We start from the raw sequence: 20,926 nt of genomic DNA, 5'->3' as shown, positions 1-20,926 counted from the left end.
ACATCACTCCATTTTTTCCACTTGTTTTTCTAACCCTGTTTTTCCCCCACAGTATCATTTGAAATTAATAGGATGAATGAGGCAAATATGAGACGATCCAGTTGATACTACTCAGAGCAAGAGAGTACAGTACAGTGTTTCAGGGGTGATGTCTGGACATAAAATGAACCCAGTCAAGGTCCTCTGACACCAATGTATCCACTATCAAGTAAACCTGAAAGAAAATAAAAGATTTATTCAATAGTTCCAGTAAAATTGGGTTGGAATACAATACACGTTAGGAATTTAGCTCCTCACGGGTGGCATCTGCATCTTAAGAGTTCTGAGTACTTATGAATATTCATTCTAAGACAATCTACATCATTTGAACATTGTCAAGACAAATAAATGAATTTCATTTCAATATACAGTAGAGTTTAAACAAAATTCACACATACACCCCCTATTATATGGCTGGTACCTCCTCCAAACACCTCATTAGTGGCAGAGGTAGGACTAGTGTTCTTTCCCAACAATAAGAACTTCAGTTGCCACTCACAGGAGTTGAAAAAAAGTTTTTGTTTTTTTTGCCATCTGTTAAGATGTTCCTGAGACAGGGCCAGTTAATAAAACATAACAAAGCACTGGAGTTCGGTTTGTACTTCTCTTTACATCACTTCTAAACTGCTAGACTGGGATGTGGAATGCAGGTCATGTACTATGAAAGGTTGATTGCAGCACAACTGTTCAATCAGTAAAAGGTCTTCGGCAAATTCCCTTTAGAGTATACTTTCTATAAACTACATGTTCCACAAAAAGGTCAATTATATATACAATCGATTCGTTTTACTTAATCTTATTTGCTCAGATCTTCCAAATGCAATGAGAATATTAAGCCTGAGGCTAGTCCTCAGTGTATAGGTTTAACAAATTAAGGCTCATTTTCCCAATCAAAATAGTTTTTAGTTTTCCTTTTAAATTATGAATTACATTCATAGTACCTGCCACCATCCTTGCCCTCAATGAAATCTTAATGCAGGAGCAGCATTCTACTTCATTATGGAATTTCCCTGACACCAGCACTTAGCCCCTTCTAAAAAGCTCCCATCTGCACTGGCCTTACAGCATATTACATTGCCTCTGGCTTGCACCTCTGTTTCCACCTGTGTATTTCACAGAAGCCCAACACAGATTAGTTGAAATATTCACACAACTGTTTTTCAAAACAATTTATTGCATCATATTTGGTACCTTATGTTTGACAACAAAAAGGAAATTACATCTGTAACTGCAAGAAAAAGAAGCTGGTCTGTTATTTGAAAAAAAAAAAAAAATCTTGGGCCCTTTAAAAATTACAAAGTCTTGGGCTTGCCTGAAACAACTGAGCAAGAAATATATTCTTAGAAATGTAGGGCTTCAAGTATTACAAACCTGTGACACTGTGGAAAAATTCCAGAGGTATCTAAACTGCAGCACTTTTTTTTCTGCATATCATGAACAAGGCCTGCTGAGGTTTTTAACTATTAGTCTTTTGATCAGTCATAGAATGGTAGTCAGGAGTTCTGCTCTTTAACCTCAAGCCATGGTAGATTTTCCTTTTTTCACTCTTGGGTGAAAAATTCATGCTTGCTAATTAGTTGGTGCCACATCACAGTGCATTTGGTTCTTGCATTACAGTTTTAACAAGTTTGGCCAAACAATGCTGAAAGGTTTGCATTGTTGTTTTAGTTCTTCAAGTTTTAGTTAAAATTGAGACTGTTACAACTGGTTCCTTCAGTTAAAAACTGTGGTACAAGAACACCAAACTGATCATGTACAGTGAATTTTGGAAACACAAGCGTATTGAACACCTTATAGGTTTCTTATAATTTTGCTTGGTATCTATATGTCCCAGTTTCTACAACATCAAGCATCTGTTGTAGGTTTCTCTGTAAATAGTGATTCACATTGCATACTTCCTATGGTCAGAATCAACCCCGTAACAAAATCAGTCAGATGCTAAAGCCCCAACAACTCTTTGTGCTCAGTGAAAGAATCCAGTGCTAAAACAGCATTTATGCTGTCTGAGATATAGTAAAATCTCACAAGACAAATTTAAAGTAATATTTCTGCCACACACCTGCTTTGTTAGCTGTAACAGCCTCCTGATTTTATATAAATTAGTTTAAAAACATGGGTGGGTGGGTAGGAATAGGATAAGGTATCTTTTTAACCACTCAATTTTAGCAGCTTTAATTTTTTAAGAAACTGAACCTCTATCCTGTAATGTTAGATATTTTATATATACTTTTTCAGCAGGATAAAAAACGTAAAACACTATTTGAAGGCAAGAACATTTACTCCTCTCATTCTGTGTAAGTTAGAGCAATGCAGCAGGTGCGTGACAAAAATATTATATACTAGATATGGTCCAAAGTCATTCCATTTGCTTGTTTAGTGATGTTCAAATTTCATTGGCCAGTTCTTCAGCTTCTGCAGAACTATCTCCATTAACTGTGATCTTCATATCCTCTTCATATCCAGGAGGCATGAAAGCCAAAGCATAAGGGAAAAGCTTATGACAATTTGCTCTATAAATTTCAGCAGCTTCTTTACAGTCTCCTAGGCTACCATCATACAAGGCTTCCAATACCTCCATACATGTCTAAGGAAAGAAAAAAAGTCATGTTATAACTGGACAAAAAAAGGTTCTTACTGTGAATTTATTAGACATTTCAACAGCAAGAGATTTCTAAAATAAGAAATAAAAACACATATTTAGCTATTTACTCCTGCATATACATTCTGTTAGAATGTTCTTCAAGGCCTAATTTAACCATTTCTCCAGAATTGCAGGATTTATACAAAAGGATAAACAGGGATGACTGCAGAAACAGGAATGGGACTATGGTGAGGCAAGCAAGGTATACGGAGTGCTATATTTAAAAAGCCACTCACTCTCAGCAAGTGTATGACCTTAGGCAGCAATGTTACCTCAGCCTTGCCTGGCCCTAGGTATAAACATCCAGATTTACAATGCCAATATCAATTACTGCACATATGCCTTTTAATATTTTTGAAAGCTTAGAGCCAGCCAGCAAACTCAAACACTGTATTCAACCTTGTGTTCAAATTAAAGAGCATCTTAAGGCACATCCAATAACTAAGCAGAAAAGAGTGTCTCAAACATGAAGTGATTATTTGCAAGAAAAATTAGTTCATGAAAATGAATAATTCTTTCAACCAAACCCCTAATTAAGTCTGCTTCTTATCTTTTTTGTTGATTCATGTTGATATGCATTTCTCATGTTTGCTTTGTTAGTATTTTCACTTAGAAAAGCTACTTAGTTTCCAGATACAAAAATCCCTACAAACTTTGCCAGGCTACAAGGCAACTTAAATCCAGGTTACAAAGGACCTAGATTAGAATTTAAATCCAGGTTCTAATCTAAATGGTACAACTAACAAGTCTAATTTTTCTTTCTTAAAGATACCGCCTTCATTTGCTATTAAATGAATATATTTATTAATAACTGTCTTTCAGCATATACATGTTTATCTGACAAATTATAACATGAGGTAGCTATCCATTTGTTTCTAGTTTAAACTACAGTATTTTACAATACACCCATATTAACTTTTATTTAACTTAATCTCATATTGTATTACAAGTTACAAAATAAGTATTTTTATTTAGCCCCTAGTAAATACATCTTTATTTTGAGACAGGGTCTTGCCCTGTTGTCCATACTGGTGTACAGCGACACAATCACAGCTCACTGCAGCTCCAACCTTTCAGTCTCAAGTGATCCTCAAATCTCAGTCCCCCAAGTAGCTGGGAATACAGTGCCACCACATCTGACTGATTTTTTTTTTTTTTTTTTAAGGGATGGGGTCTCATTATGTTGCCCTGGCTTGTCTCGAACTCATGAGCTCAAGTGATCTGCCCACTTTGGCCTACTAAAGTGCTGGGATTACAGGCCATGAACCAAAACGCCTAGCCGAAATACATTTTAAACATGTTAGAATCTTCACTGAGACCACTGCTTGCTCCGAAATGCATAGATATGAGGTGAAATCCAAAAATGACGATGGAATGTATATGATTTTATTAAAACATATTTCTTAAAAAGTTATCCCAAGCTACGTATGTGAAACTAGTTACTGAATGCCGAGCAGCCCAAATAAATTTTAAGATAAGTTGTTTCTGACCCAGATTCATAATGATTTAAAAAACAGTGTGTATAAATACCCAATTATTTCTCTTGGTGAAAAAAGTAGTTCAGTATTCTTACAGAGAGATTATGAAAAACTCTTTACCTGGAGGTTTCTGTTAGTGAGAGATTCATCAAGTGTTGTTGCCAACTCTATAGCTCGCTTCTGACTAGAAGGATCTAAATAATATACCATTTTGGCAGCTAAATGAGAGGGAAATGGGAAATTTATTTCAAGGTAAAACCAACATCTTATCCTTTACTTATTTAAATATAAAAGGCAAACAAGATATATATGCAAAGAGGGTGTGGCACTTTATTAGAAGAACGGGAACAGCTACTTGAGACACTGTTATTCAAAAAATAATAATTCTAAGGGGATTAGCTTAACCATCCAAAGTAAGAGAACGATAGAGGTATACCACGTATATCTACCCAATAAAATAGAATGTATATGCAACACATGCACAGTAAAGGAGACTATGAAGAAACATAAGCATTCTAATAATACTTGTCTTTTTGTGGTAGGACCATGATAGTCTTCTTTCTGAAATAAGCAGAATAATTTGGAGGTTGGGGGACTATCCTATCTCAACAGTGTGAGCCAAAATGCTGAATTCAGGATTCCACAAAGGTATACAAAGCTGCTGGGCTTAAGCCAGGTATTTGAAAAGTACTACCCACATGGTCCCATAAAGGTCAGATTTGGGCTCACTGGCACAGACCCTTGACTTAGATTTCTCACAAACTGTGAAGATAATTTCAGGTGTTCAGCATTGTCAAGTCTGACACCTACATAAGAATGAGAAATGGAACAGGATGGTCCTATCTGAGTGAATTTTAAGAGCCCAATGATGAAAAAAGAAATGAAAGAAAGCTCTACCTTCATTTTATGATATACATTTATGTTCAGTTACACCTGCTTCTTTGTAATGCCAATGCTGAACCAGAAGAGACCACTGACCTTGATTTGTAGTGATTATTTTGCCGTAAGAAATTTAAAAATGTATAGGAAGCATATATATATATTATATATATATATATCTATATGTATAATATATAGATATATATATTATATAGATATCTATATATTATATATAGATATAGATATCTATATATGTTTGTTTTTGTTTTGATTTGAAACAGGGTATCATTATGTTGCCAAGACTGGTCTCAAACTCCTGGGCTCAAGTGATCCTTCTGCCTCAGCCTCCTGAGTAGCTGGGACTACCGGTATGTGCCACTGTGCCCAGCTTAGGAAGCTTATTTAAGCTGCCTGTTTTCATAGGATCACAATGTAACATATACACACTGCCTCTTCCATTCTAAAAACATGTACCTTATATTACTGTTGATTCATTAAAATTACTGAAGTTGGTTTAGAAGGCTAAGAATAAAATAAAGTGATTACCTGATAATCTGTGTGGCAATGAATCAGAATTCCTTTTCAGAAACGTTTCATTAAAATTCTTTGGATTCGTTGCTCCAAAAAGACGATTCATTTCTTGTTTTAATACTGTTCTAACTGTATCAGGTAAATCTTTACTTTCACACACTGCTGAATAAATTAAAAATAAAATCTTAGCAGTTGAATACTCCGATAAAGTTTATAAAAGTTTATTTCTGTTTGTGTTTGAGACAGGGTCTTGCTCTATCACCCAGGCTGGAGTACAGTGGCACAACCATGGCTCACTGTAGCCTCAACCTTCCAGGCTCATGCAATCCTCCCACTTCAGCCCCCCAGGTAGCTGGGACTTCAGGTGTGTACCACCACACCTGGCCTGTAGGAGTTAAATTACCTAATGATGAGGCCAATGAAACACGGCAATTATATACAAAGACAAGATAAAACCTACTGATAATTTAACATTTGCAGAAAGAGCTTACCTATATAAATTGACTGACTGATTGAGACAGACAAGGTTTGACTGTCACCCAAGCTGGAGTGCAGTGGTGCAATTATGGTTCACTGCAGCCTCAACCTCCCAGGCTTCAGTGATCCGCCCACCTCAGCCTCCTGAGAAGCTGGGACCACAGGTGCAAGCTACCACGTCCAGCTAATTTTTCTATTTTTTGTAGAGACAGGGTTTCGCCATGTTGCCCAGGCTGGTCTCCAACTCCTGGGCTCAAGAGATCTGTTCGCCTTGGCCTCCCAAAGTGTTGGGATTACAGGCATGAGCCATCATGCCCAGCAATACACATTTAAAAGAATGTATGTCAGCAGAACAATCTAATGTTCTAAAGGCATTCAAATAATTTTATTAACACAAGATTCATTTCCAGAAAGGAACTGTAAGCAAAGGAGATAACAAAACATGTAGTTTCACAGCCTTCTAAACCCTTAGAGCTGCCCCCCTCAACCTTAAGGTCTGCAAAGCAGCAACTTGAGAGTACCTACCTGGTAAATAGTATCACAGCAACTACGTAGTGCTGAAGACAACAAATTTTCCTCGCCCTCCCTATCTTCCTCTATACCCAAGTAAGGCATACGTTTCAATTAAAAACAAAACAAAACATGGTTGATGTCATTGACCTTTATTTCAGAAACTATGTAAATTGGGCTATCACTGTATAATAAACTCCCAAGGACCACCAAAGCATTTTCCTATTAATAAATAGGCTGGGCACGGTGGCTCACGCCTGTAATCCCAGCACTTTGGGAGGCCAAGGCGGGTGGATCACTTGAGGTCAGGAGTTCGAGACCAACCTGGCCAACATGGCGAAACCCCATCTCTACTAAAAATAAGAAAATTAGCCTGGCATGGTGGTGTGCGCCTGTGGTCCCAGCTACCCAGGAGGCTGAGGCAGGAGAACAGCTTGAACCTGGGAGGCGGAGGTTGCAGTGAGCCAAGATCATGCCACTGCATTCCAGCCTGGGTGACAGAGTGAGGCTGTCTCTAAATAAATAAATAAATAAATGCACTGTTGTCATCACATTCCCAGGCCTTGGGATTTAGAGATGATTCCTCTGGATTGAATCCAAGTTACACTTTGTTTCATTATCATTTTGGTATAAAGAGAGAGTCTGGAGCTTTGAAGCCAGTTAGACTTGGGTATGGATCCAGGCTTGGATAAGTCATAACCTCTCTGAACCTATTTCTTGATCTGTAAAACTGGGGTGATATCTAATCTAAAAGGTTTACAGTAAGGAAAAGCTACTGTGTAAAAGTGCTAATTATGTAATAGGTAGTCAATAAATCATAGTTACTATTTTTATCATAGTGTGAAAACGTTAAGTAGATTTTCCTTATGGCTGGGAACTATGGTGATGGCTTTCAAATTTTCACTTTAATCAGGTATTTGTACTGTGACAAATACATATTCCATATCCATAACTTACGTGAAGCAAAAGTTTCACAGAACACTGTGTGCAACATATGCTGATCTTTTCTACACTATTCTATTTTTATACTGGGATTCTGAGTGCTGGTAATGACCCACTATCCTGCTAATGGATCATTAATCCAAGTTTAAAAAATATAATGAACTCAGTAGGAAACATTTTCTAAGTGAAATATTCTATACATAATTATTAGTTGAATAATTCACTGACATGCTCTTTGTTGGTTAAATAGCATTTCTTCTATTATTCTATAAAACTGGGTAGTTCAAGTAAATGAGCTATAGTGAAATACTTTAGCTTAACCTCTATTATGGCTGTACTTTCAACTTGGTTTTAGAAATTTATCAATACTTGTTTTTCAGTGGAGAAGCAGGAATAGAGAGGGAACAGGAAAAAAAGTTATTAAAATAGGTTACAGCCAACTGCAATGAACATTAATTATCTCAAAAAGAATGTATCTTCTGTACAATAAAAAATATTTACATAGGCCTTGTTGGTTTGCCTGAAATGCTTTCAGGATACTTTACATGTAGAAAGTATCCACATAGTTTGTATCATAGTTGATGAAGAGACGGGTTTTTATGGTTTTCATTATCTTTTTTAACTTGTTTTAATCAGATTAAACAATCTCCCAGAAAAATTAAAACTACTAAAAAAAACTCTACCAAAATTGACGCAAATAACTTCACTAATAGCTGATTCCAAAAAGTTTGAGGCCTACTAATTTTCTCCTAAACTTTTCTGGATTATTTTCCTGGAAATTACAGTTCCAGAAAACTAGAATTGTAACTTCCAGGAAAATATCAATTACAAAAAGGATAAAAAAATTCTACTGCAGTAAAACCCAAAATGTCCTATGGAATTCTGTGTAATGAAATTTTATGTGTACCCTTAAGAAAAGGAGCAACATGAATGTCACAGATTATCAGATGTCCATTTACTGCTAACGACTAGTGGGCAGGGGAGAAAAACTCTAAAAAGCCTTTGAACATGATAAAACTGACAAAAACATCAAGGCCTCAGTTAAGTAGCAAATCCCCTACTAACTCAATTACCTTCCACGAAAGAGTAATAAGTCTTGAGAATCAAGGAAAAGTAGTAACTGATGAGCGAGAAGGGGAATAAAACCTTTTCTAAGGGGCTTTTGATTTGGGTCCTTTGACACCTTAAACTGGAATGTTTGGTTCATGCTATTAGCTTATTAATAGAATGAATAAATTAAGCAAGCACCAATGGTTAAAACACACAATGAAAAGGTGGCTGATTCTTAGCAAAAGGGATTGCACAGGGTTCTCAGGCTAGCTGGCATTGTTAATAATTTGGGTAGAAAATGTTCTTACTTTGTGTAAGGTAATGACTGTTCACTACTAGGTTATAGTACAACCTAGTAAGTGATTACAACTCAAAATGGCAAAATAAATGAGAAAATTAAACAAAGCTTAAAAAAAAAATTTAATAATTTAGTAAGTATTAAAAAAGGCTTAATAAACAACAAATTAGATTATTAAAGAAGGTTGGAGGAGACATACATAAGTATAAAAAACATCTCTGCAGATAAAAGAAAAATGAGTTTGTGCAAATGGGAGAGGAAAAAGACCTAAGTTTCACTGTAGATCAAGGCAGCCAAATACTGCTAATTTTAAAAGTACTTAGGAGAATATAAACATTTAAGAAAATAATAAGACAAATAGAATATAAAAGCGCCTATCTTTTACTTAGCACTGACCAGAAATGTAATTAAGTCCTACAACTTTAAAATTTAAAATCATAAAAAAACTTTAAAAGGGTATTAAATATATCATCCTCATAATAAGACAGTGCTCCTATATGGTAAATAACTGCATGCGGCATTTAGTAATAACATTGTTATTACAACAACATATTCTAGAGATTTGGAGGGTGCCAGTAACCATGCTAAAATCCACATTCACTCAGCAAAGCTTCCGCAACTGATGAAATAGGTGTGGAGGCACTGTTTTCCTCCATACTCTCCAGAAAGGTGTCTGTGAGGGTTTCTTTGTAAAGAAGCAGTTACAACAGTATATCTTAACATGACAAATGTATTCCTGAAAAATTACTTCTAAATTAAATATTTTTTTAAAGTACCAAATATTTTAGTTAAAGAAACCCTTGGGGTATAACAAAGATGCCACTATTTGGATATCTGTATTTTCACATATGCCTTTATAGAACACCCGTTTTCAATAAAGGCAATGAAGCAGTCTACCCAACTTCTTAAAGGCTTTTTAAGAGACAGATCTTTACCAATGCAAATAATCACAACCTAATTTCACTGCCTAAAGTCAGTCAAAATTAGATCACTTTGTAAAGTGATGACGATTTCAGCTGAACACAAAGAGCAATGGGTATAGCCAGTATAGATACTCAGTAATTCTAACTAATTATTAATCATTCTAAGCCCATGTGTATTTTAATTTTCTGAAACCAACTGTTGAAAGAAAACTCATATTAATCAATCTACATACTGATTATAAGCAAATACATTTAAATATGTCACTTTTAATTTGTATTTCAAAAGAAAGTATCTAACTCAAAAGGATTTAGGTTATTTTACTATCTTTCAGGAAAATACGCATAAAGTATATAACAGTGTGTATGTTATTTTTGAAAATACTTCATTTTGAAAATACTTTACATATACTCCATCTTAACTGAGAATAAATTAAAACTATTATTTCTATCCTTAATTTTCTGACCCATGATTGCAAAGTTATTTTTCATACTCCCCCCCCCACAAGAAAAACTAAAGAGAAACAAACTACTAAATACAGTAATTCTCTCCTTTACTTTCTACAATATGGTTATATTATTACTTTCATAATTTTTAAAAATTGAGGAAAAACACTTCTGCAATTCAGTTTTTGTAACACAAATTATTTTTTGGACAAGCGTAAGTATAATTTAAGTCTAATCTTTCTTGAAAGTCAAAACGATTTTTTTTTTTTTTTTTTTTTGATACGGAGTCTCACTCTCTTGCCCAGGCTGGAGTGCAGTGGCATGATCTCGGCTCACTGCAACCTCCGCCTCGCAGGTTCAGGCGATTCTCCTGCCTCATCCTCCTGAATAGCTGAGACTACAGGCGTGTGCCACCATAGCCAGCTAATTTTTGTACTTTTTGGTAGAGACGGGGGTTCGCTATGTTAGCCAGGCTGGTCTCGAACTGCTGACCTCAAGTGATCCGCCCACCTTGGCCTCCCGAAATGCTGGGATTACAGGTGTGAGAAACTGCACCCGGCCAAAATGATGTTCTCAATTGGGACAATTTAGCATTTTTTTGGTGATTGAGATGCCTGATTTAATTTCCTCAGTTTTAAATGTATGGAGTTGGCAATGAGATAGTTAATATTATTTCCAAATTCTATAGATTATTCTGTTAAAGGTTCTATTTCTCCCCCACCAGTCACTTAAAAATCCAAACAGCCATACAACCTGACTACAGGACTACTTTATTATAAATTTATAGTTCTTACAGTAGAAAGAACAATATGAATATGTGGGCTCTAGTCACTGTTGCGTTATTAAGTTTCTATCTGTGTTACCTAGAATACGTCATCTTTTAAGGTCTCAGATTTTTCCCACTATGAAATGAGAGACAATTACTGTAACATTCTACCTTTCAGGGTCTAAGATTCTGTAGTTCTACTTTACATTAAAACTAATACAAAACTGATCTGATTGTCAAAATATTTGAAGACATAGATAATTGTTTTAAAGTAACAAAAAATTTTATGACTCGAATTGTGCTAAGAAAACGTAATTCATGCAAATGCCGATCTACAATACTGATAAATGAGAAAACAGTCCATTTCAAAGAGATTCTTCAATTTTTTTTTTTTGTTATTTATTTTTATTTTTTATTATACTTTAGGGTTTTAGGGTACATGTGCACAATGTGCAGGTTTGTTACATATGTATCCATGTGCCATGTTGATTTCCCTCATCATCACTGGCCATCAGAGAAATGCAAATCAAAACCACAGTGAGATACCATCTCACACCAGTTAGAATGGCCATCATTAAAAAATCAGAGATTCTTCAATTTTAAAACAATTTACTAAAGAAGTTTTACATAACAAAATATGGTTCAAAATTTCAACTTACATGTAACTTTTTAGAAACAGAAACAAAGATGATTCTCAAATATCTAGACTGAATAATTCTATGTCAAAATCAGGTAATACTTGTATCCTTAAAATAAAAACCTTCATTATAAAGAAAAAAGCCCTGCTTTTCCCTTAGCTAATTTAATATGGACAACTTTAAAATCATTTGGTTTATGATAAACTTGTACACACCACTTATACTGTCACCATCAACCACTGTATCAAATACTTAAGTAATGGAAAACAAAAACATACCAGTATTAAAGAGACGAATCATACACTCATGAAGCCAGGGATGACCAGAATCAATAGCAAATGCCCTCTTTACTGATTGTAGCATCAAAAGAAACTTTTCTATAAAAAGAGAAAGTAAGATATATTTTGATCATTGGATAAGAGGCCTCCTTTGGAGGGCCAAGACTTCACAAATAGAAAAAGTAAATTTAGAGTCGATCCCACCAGAACCACAAACATATGATTGAGGCAAACGATTTTACTCAAATTTAGCAATATTAGTTAATATTTTTCACATAACATTAAGAAAGGCTTTGTGAAATATAGAAAATTTAGGTGGCATTTAGTAATATTTAAACTAATGACATATAAGCAAAGAAAATTTGAAGTGCCTTCATTTCCTAACCTCCTTTATTTCAAAATAAAGCAACCTTTCCCACTACTTAGAAAATTTCATTGTGTATATTTGAAGGTATTCTTTATTTTGTGACATGTGAAACAGCTTCCCTTCTGTTTGACTGTTCCTCTCCTGTCAATCCATGACTCCTTTCTCCTCTAAAGGTAGAATAGTTACCAAGGTTATCTTTTCAGTCATTCTCTGATCTTTCCCTATGCTATCCCCACTCCCATTCCCTTTATTTCCCAAGATTCAGTAGTATCTCCACCTGTTAAATGGAAATTTGCACTTGCATACTCAGTCCACTTCCAAGTTTTATCTATAACCACCTCTTTGATAAGACTTTCCTAATTTGGCACCATTTTCCCAATATCAAAGTTCAAAACCCCAGTCTCTTCTCCTAACACTCTTTCCCTTGTCCCCAATAATAAAAAAGCCAAAAATACTGCCATGCCTTTGTCATTACCAATTTCGCACAACTGCAGTGGATTCCAAATGCTAGGGTCCTTTAGAGGTTAGGACACAGCCAAGAAGCCAACTGAATGGGGCTTTAGATTGCCTTTCCCTACTTTAAGCAAAGCAGCTTTCAAATTTTATACTTTGGGGTTCCATTTAAGAATTTTTTAAAAGTGGGAGTTGTATTAACTGTTAAAGTTTGAAAACTATTGCACTATTTATTAAACTTATTTTCCATATTATAATAATTGTGGGAAGTAGAAAATAAAGTAAATATTTTAATCATTCAAAATCTATCAAGAGACAATCTGTTATCTTTTGATCTATTTCTTTCCAGCCACTTCTATATTATATACCTATGTAAATATATTAATAAAATTTCAATTTATAGGTAGTTCTGTATCCTATTTTGGAATAATATAATATAGCAACTTTTCCCCAACATCATTTACTTTTGATAAACATGACCTTTTTTTTTTTTGAGATGGAGTTTCATTCTTGTTGCCCAGGCTGGAGTGCAATGGTGTGATCTAGGCTCACCACAACCTCTGCCTCCCGGGTTCAAGCGATTCTCCTGCCTCAGCCTCCCGAGTAGCTGGGATCACAGGCATGCGCCACCACCCCTGGCTAATTTTTTGTATTTTTAGTAGAGACAGGGTTTCTCCATGTTGGTCAGGCTGGTGTCAAACTCCTGACCTCAGGTGATCCGCCTGCCTCGGCCTCCCAAAGTGCTGGGATCACAGGCATGAGCCACTGCGCCTGGCCAAACATGACTTTTTAAATGGATACTCATATAGAGAAGTACCATGTTATTCAATTTCCTTTAGTAGGTATACTGTTTAGAGCAATAACCTTCTCTTTGATTTTATTAAACAGTTTCTCTTTCCTTTAATATGCATCACCTTTGTGATGAACTCTTTTTTCAATTAACCACTTGGAAAATATTAACTCAGTACTCTAAAATCTGATTATCTACTACATATATAGTCTAAGCATTCTAAACCTGGAAACCAAGACCCTTCATTCATCTTTTACCTGCTCCAGGCAATTCAGACAACCTCAACATTATTTACACACTCCTGTGTTTTCTTAACAGATACTCTTGCCTTCTATGTATCTTTTCCTTTAGAAATATGATCCATCCTTCAAGATCCAGACCCAAAATTTTATCTTCTATTTATAACAATAGCTAATAATAGCTAACATTTATTTAATGCTTACTATATACCAGGTACTAGGTCTAAGCTCTGTGTATTAACTAATTTTATCCACACGATCATCAATTCTTTGAACCATATACATGGTAATTACATCTGACCTGAATCCTAGTTATGTATGTACATCTATCATTGATTCTAATATCCTAAAAGAAGTGATCGTATCATTGTATCTCCCTACACATTCTGTTCATAGCAGGTATTTCTGTGAGAAAGCTGCATTGGCATTTGCTAAATAATCGTACAGTGGTAAGGCTATCAGAGTCGGGTGACTAAGAAATACAGTGATCAGCTTTATCAGGGCCACTGTACCCTAATTGCCTACCTTTCCTAAAGTAAATCTCAAAGGCAAAAAGATGAGTCTCTATCTTGTTCTTCACCAAGTTCTTCAACGGTGTTAAAAATTTAATAGCTTCTTCCAATGGAGTTTCAACCTAACAAAAATAAAAGATATTATACAAATGAAAGTAAGGTTCTTGGGGAATGTGATTTTATTCTACTAAAAATTCTTATTTTTAAAAAATAAAATCACTTACCAGTCACCCAGAAAAACACTTGTCATATTTTAACCTCCTATAACCTAAACGAAGGGGATTTTGAATTCTAGAATTCTTAACTGATTTTTAACCCTAGATACTGTATTATTGCTGGATAGAAACTATCCAAAAAGAAGGAAGTAGATAAAATAGAACCAGAGAAAGAAAGACAGAAAGAGAAACAGGTCAGATAGCCAAGGGGGAAGAAAGAAGAGATGTGAACTAGGACAGAAGAAGTACAAAGGAGACTACAGAGACCATGACAGAATGAGTGAATGTTCTTTATAATTCAAACAAAGTGAAGTATAATCAAGCTATTCAAAATCTTACACTATCCATTCTGTCTTGCTTTGTTCTATAAATTCTACAGGAATTCATATTTATTTAAATGGCATTAATGGTGAGGTGGCATTTTAAAATATTAATATTTATAGAACTGTGTTCCTACCAATTTTTATTAATTACACAAATGTCATAATTTATATACCCGCAAATCATTACTAGGCAGGTATAATGCAATTGTGCTACTATTCTACTCCTGGACTGAATATTAAGACAAGACTAGGCCAGGCGCGGTGGCTCACACTTGTAATCCCAGCACTTTGGGAGGCCGAGGCGGGCAGATCACGAGGTCAGGAGATCGAGACCATGGTGAAACCCCGTCTCTACTAAAAATACAAAAAAATTAGCCGGGCGTGGTGGCGGGCGCCTGTAGTCCCAGCTACTCGGAGAGGCTGAGGCAGGAGAATGGCGTGAACCCGGGAGGCGGAGCTTGCAGTGAGCCGAGATTGCGCCACTGCACTCCAGCCTGGGCGACAGAGCGAGACTCCGTCTCAAAAAAAAAAAAAAAAAAAGACAAGACTATTCCCTGTCTTATCTCAGGTAGGGCTGGAAACCACCACCATATTTATCAGAAGGGCACTAAACATCTGGATTCTATATTTGCTTTCATCACAGAGGCAGTAACAATTAACCCTAATGGAAAATGAATTTGCCACATCTGGTCAATGTGCCTCTGTCAGGACAGTAATTGTGATTTCACCAAAACAGCTTCTGGGCAAGAAAATTGTTTCACTGCATTTAAAAAAAAAAAAAAAGAGAAAGAAAAGCAGTGAAGTGAATTCTATGGGATTCACCATGTCCTAGTGTGTAAAGCAGAAGGCCTTACATGACAATAAAATAACCCATTAAAAGCCCAGCTCCAGTGCCAGAATGTTTTCTTTTGAAGGATACATGTTCTAAACCAGAACTAGAAATTAATATATGGTTCTGCCACTCTAATAACTGTGGATTCAGGAACCAAGAGATAGAGGAGAAAATAAAGGCCCTCATAGGTACGACTTCCCCACACATTTGTACATATTTTACTTCTTGCTCCCATGACTCCATATTCTACTATATAGGAATTTCTGGTACAAGGGGAGAAATATTTGTATCAGAGAAAGGCAGAGAACTGGAAACCAAACCTGCCACCTAGCTGTATCATGCCTTTCATGCCTCTAGGATACAGACTGAAATGAGGGTCAGTGTATTGACCAGGGTAATTTACTATCAGAGAGATATAGCTGCTATTACAAAGGGAAACAAGGACTATAGGGCAGCTGAATCAATACAAGTATTTATATTTAGTTAAATCAAGTACTTGAACTTGGAGAGAGGAAACAGAGAAATTAATTATGTTTCCAACTTTAATAAACAAGAACATATTCTCCCAAAGGAGATCTGGGTTGGGTCTGATATTCCGATATGTAGTCTCAGTCTCTGTTTACTTCTCATAGGTAAAACTTTGTCAGGGTAAATCTAAGTGTTTAAATATACATAGATAACCACAAGAAATCTAACTACACTCTATATTTACTCATACATCGTGCAGAACAAGGTTTTGTATATACATGGAAGCATATAATCAGAAATGCAAGTCTAAAATCAGTATTTCAGGAAAAATAAGTCAAAATATCCCTTGAAAATCCTTTAAGCTGAAGACAGGCAGATATAAAAATATAAATACTTTGTATTACGTGTATGAAAACCATGTTTTCAATACCAAACTGACAATCATCATAACAAGATGTTCACACCAACATAAGCACACAAGAACCGAAATGGACTGTGGCACTCATGCCTCCCATCTCATACTCAGTTGGGGTCCAGTGTTCACTGAGGGAAATACTGGATAGAATTAACCATCATTATGCATATTATTCTTTGTCTCCCTTAAAGAAAAAAGTACATCCAGTCATGAAGAGTTGAATTCACTTAAGTTAAATGCATGTAGGATGAGACTGCACTGCACTTAATGGGCAATTTAAGACACTTCCAAGGGCAATTTTAATCATATGCAATTTTCAAATTTATAAACTGACTTGAAATCTAATCCTCATATTAAGATATGTTGTAAAGGAGTATATCTCTCTAGCATAGCAACTCCCAGCACAGCAACAAAAAGTTCAAAATGATTCAACTTTTTAAAGAAAGACTACCTTACTAAGGAATCATAGCCTTTGGAAGGAAAAGTGTATATACAACAGGAAAAAAAATGCTAGGCTGGGCACGGTGGCTCACACCTGTAATCCCAGCACTTTGGGAGGCTGAGGTGGGCATATCCCTTCAAGTCAGGAGTTCAAGACCAGCCTGGCCAACATGGTGAAACTCCATCTCTACTAAAAATACAAAACAAAACAAATAGTGGGTGTGGTGGTATGTGCCTGTAATCCCAGCTACTGGGGAAGCTGAGGCAGGAGAATTGCTTGAACCTGACAGGCAGAGTGTTGCAGTGAGCTGAGATCATGCTACTGCACTCCAGCCTAGGTGACAGAGTGAGATTCCATCTCAAAAAAAAAAAAAAAAAAGCAAACAAAAAAAATGCTGAGTGAAGGCAAGGAGGAAGATAGGATGAGTGATGAGTGGTACAAAAGGGAATTCATAAATACCAACTAATGCCTCATGGTAAATTGGAGAAACAAGTGATACAGCTTCTGCCAAGACCTGAGATTTATACTCAAGTTGACTGAATACTGACCTTACTAATTCCCATTTTCCTCTTCTCCTTCTTTACTGGAATTACTGGCTTTGATTTTATTTTATATAGTCGTGCTGCATAACGATGTTTTGGTCAACAATGAACTGCGTAAGTGGTCCCATAAGATTATATTGCCCTATTTTTAGGGCATTTTAGAAACACAACTACTTACCATGTATCACAATTGCCTATAGTATTCAGTATAGTAACATGCTATACAGGTTTGTAGCCTAGAAGCAATCAGCTATACTATATAGCCTAAGTGTGCAGTAGACTTTACCATCTAGATTTGTGTACATATACTCTATGATGTTTGCACAACAATAAAATCACCCAAGCCAGGTGTGGTAGCTCACACCTGTAATCCCAGCACTTTGGGAGGCTGAGGTGGGTGGATCCCTTGAGCCCAAGAGTTTGACACCAGCCTGGGCAACATGGTAGAATCCCATTGCCATAATAATAAAAATAAATTAGCCAGGCATGGTGGTGGGCACCTGTAGTGCCAGCTACTCTGGAGGCTGAGGTGAGAGGATCACTTGAGGCCAGGAGGCAGAGGCTGCAGTGGGCCAAGATCATGCCACTGCACTCTAGCCTGGGTGACAGAGCAAGACCCTGTCTCAAAGAAAACAAAAAAACAAAACGAAGCAACAAAATCACCCAAGCATGCATTTGTCAGAATGTATCCCTGTTAAATGACATATGACTGAATATTACCCTGAACTGGTGACACTAAATTTGCCATTTACCACATAGAAGAAAGCTGAAATACAGGATCACCAAAAAAAAAGGTAGGGGTTGAGGGGCGGGGGAGATCCTATATACTGCAGAACCAGACTTGGCAGGCAGCTTTTAAAATAACCTACAAAGCCACTCTGAATTATGATGGCTTGGTATAATTTGATGTTGTTACCACATTGGAGATCTTGGTAAGTATAGATGCTTTTAGACAGGGGCATCTTGGAGGAAGTTAGCTGAGGAGGAAAAACGTCTTATGTACCTAACAGGTAAGAATAATATGTACTGAGGAGCAGCCCATGAAAAAGGGTACCTTGCACTAAGCTTCTTCCAAACAAAGCAATCAGAAGCACCATTTGTAGCCATTACTTTGTTCTCAGACTCTACATTCCTGGCTACAAATAATTAGACCACAGGTTGTTATCTGCCTTGAAGGCAATTATGACACCCTGGACACAAGTAAAACCTAACAGTCTTTAAGGAAACCTAGTATAAGAATTCTGCTCTGTAGGTGTACTCTTTATTAAACAGTAACTAAATAATCAAAAGAGATCCTCTCCTTAAGAAATACATGGGCCAGGCGCAGTGGCTCACGCCCGTAATCCCAGCACTTTGGGAGGCCAAGGCGAGAGGATCACGAGGTCAGGAGATCGAGACCATCCTGGCTAACACAGTGAAACCCCGTCTCTACTAAAAATACAAAAAAATTAGCCAGGCGTGGTGGCGGGCGCCTGTAGTCCCAGCTACTTGGGAGGCTGAGGCAGAAGAATGGCGTGAACCTCAGAGGTGGAGTTTGCAGTGAGCCGAGATCACGCCACTGCACTCCAGCCTGGGCGACAGAGCGAGACTCCGCCTCAAACAGAAAAAAAAAAAAAAAGAAACACATGAAAACATGAAGAGTTATAATGAAAAATGTCATTAAGGAAAGTCATGGGATAAAGGGAAAAGCAAGTAGACAAAGTGATGATGGCAGCAGGCAGGCAGTGAAGGTGGTAAAAGTAGTAGTAATAAAGAAAGTGGGGGCATAAAGATGGAAGGTCTAAAGTTTAAGTTCTATGCCCTGAATGACTGAAATTCTGAGGCCTGAAAGGTCCATTTTCTGTGCTTTCTTGCTTCCCTGTGTAATCTTCCAATAAATTCCCAACAATAAAAAGGTATTGTGTTTGTTCCTAGCAGGTATACAATTATTTGTAAAAAGATGTCAATAAATCCTTGTAGAATCCAACTGGATTTTTCTATATTTCGTGTGTGTGTGTGTGTGTGTGTGCGCACGCGCGTGCGCTATTTTTCTTTTTTTTTTCTTTTAAGAGACAGAGTCTTGCTATGTCTCCCAGGCTGGAGTACAATGGCTATTCACAGGCATGATCATAGCTCACAGTGTACTGCAGCCTCAAACTCCTAGATTCAAGTGATCCTCCCACCTCGGCCTCCTACATAGTTGGAACTATAGGCACATGGCTATATTTCTCATAGCAATATTACTATGTCTATGTGATACTACTGTCCACCTGCTCTGGTGGACAGAATTCTAAACATATTCTCCAACTCTATTTGTTTGGCATTATAATTTTCCTTGGTTATAAAGCAGTCAGGGAAATGATTTTGAGCTTTTCCTTACTAGTGAGGCTAAAATTAAAGTCTGGGGCGATTGCTTACTATATTGCTTTAACATAACAAATTATGCAATTATTTTCATACAAAGCAGGAAGATGTCTAGGGTCAAAAGAAAGGACAAAGGAATGTTATTAATCAAAATGGTTCATGTGACAATGAGTATCTTGGTTTCAGCTTAATGGTTAAAACCAGCAGGTCAGATTTTGGCCTAGGGAAAATATTTACAGCCTTAGGCTAGAAAAGAAATAATGTAAACTGACAACAGAAGTAAGTGGGAGATAGACGTATAGTCCTCAGTTTATAACAAACTCAATTTAGCCTAGACATAAAAACTTGCATGTTACCACTGTAACAGACACTAGATGCTTTACCTATATATTTTCTCCAGCCCTAAATAAGGATTTTCTTAGTTCCATTTTATAGATGAGAAAACCATCAGAGAGGTTAGACAGTGTCCAAGGGCACACAGTGAAAATATAAGAGCTAATATCTGGACCCAGATCAGAATGACTCAAAAGTCAAAATTTTTTCCACCATACTATACTATATGACTTTGGAACAGGATCATTATTTCAAGTTTTAAACATGAAACACGATCAGAAACAAAATATTAAAGAATACTAAAAAATAATTTTTGGCTCTAAAATCTATAATCACATTGGTCAAATAAGAGTATAAAAATGACAACAGCTGGTCATAAAATGTCACTCAATTGTGCTAAACACTATTATTAAGTACCTTGGCCAGTTTCTCTGGAATAAGTTCTTCTTTTGGACCTCCAATCTCCTCATCATCATCATCCTTCTTCTTTTTCTGATTTCTCTGCTGCTTTTCTTTTTCTGCATTTTTTTTCTCTTCTTCTATCTGGGCTTTCTTTTGAGCTCTTCTTTGTTTATTACGTAGCTTCTTTAGCTCTTTGTCAGACATGTTTGCTGCAGGCAATAAGTTAATTAATAAAATTAACAAGCGTGTTAATCAGATTAGTAATTTTAAGTATTATTTGATACTACCAAACTCCCATTAAAAAATATTGCATGAGGCTGGGCATGGCGTCTCATGCCTGTAATCCCAGCACTTTG

At 36.4% G+C, this 20,926-nt stretch overlaps 1 protein-coding gene across 2 annotated transcripts in view; it reads right to left on the bottom strand.

The window, feature by feature from the left end:
- Window positions 1-209: 209 nt before the first annotated feature.
- Window positions 210-20,926, bottom strand: part of NAA15 (N-alpha-acetyltransferase 15, NatA auxiliary subunit) — an 89,582-nt gene continuing 68,865 nt past the window's right edge. The window contains exons 15-20 of one of the 2 annotated variants that reach the window (XM_055275932.2): window positions 20,586-20,779; window positions 14,269-14,377; window positions 11,895-11,993; window positions 5,584-5,730; window positions 4,279-4,376; window positions 210-2,623 (exon numbers count right to left, since the gene is read on the bottom strand). In XM_055275932.2, coding sequence (XP_055131907.1) covers window positions 2,423-2,623; window positions 4,279-4,376; window positions 5,584-5,730; window positions 11,895-11,993; window positions 14,269-14,377; window positions 20,586-20,779 — 848 coding nt within the window. In that variant the 3' untranslated portion in view covers window positions 210-2,422. The remainder of the gene's footprint in view (window positions 2,624-4,278; window positions 4,377-5,583; window positions 5,731-11,894; window positions 11,994-14,268; window positions 14,378-20,585; window positions 20,780-20,926) is intronic. The other variant, XM_055275933.2, reaches the window with a different exon arrangement.

Source organism: Symphalangus syndactylus, chromosome 4 (genome assembly GCF_028878055.3).
Source record: "Symphalangus syndactylus isolate Jambi chromosome 4, NHGRI_mSymSyn1-v2.1_pri, whole genome shotgun sequence".
In the NCBI taxonomy this organism is placed as follows: domain Eukaryota; kingdom Metazoa; phylum Chordata; class Mammalia; order Primates; family Hylobatidae; genus Symphalangus; species Symphalangus syndactylus.
The sequence above is the reverse complement of the archived record's forward strand: the minus strand, read 5'-3'. Positions and strand labels throughout refer to the sequence as shown.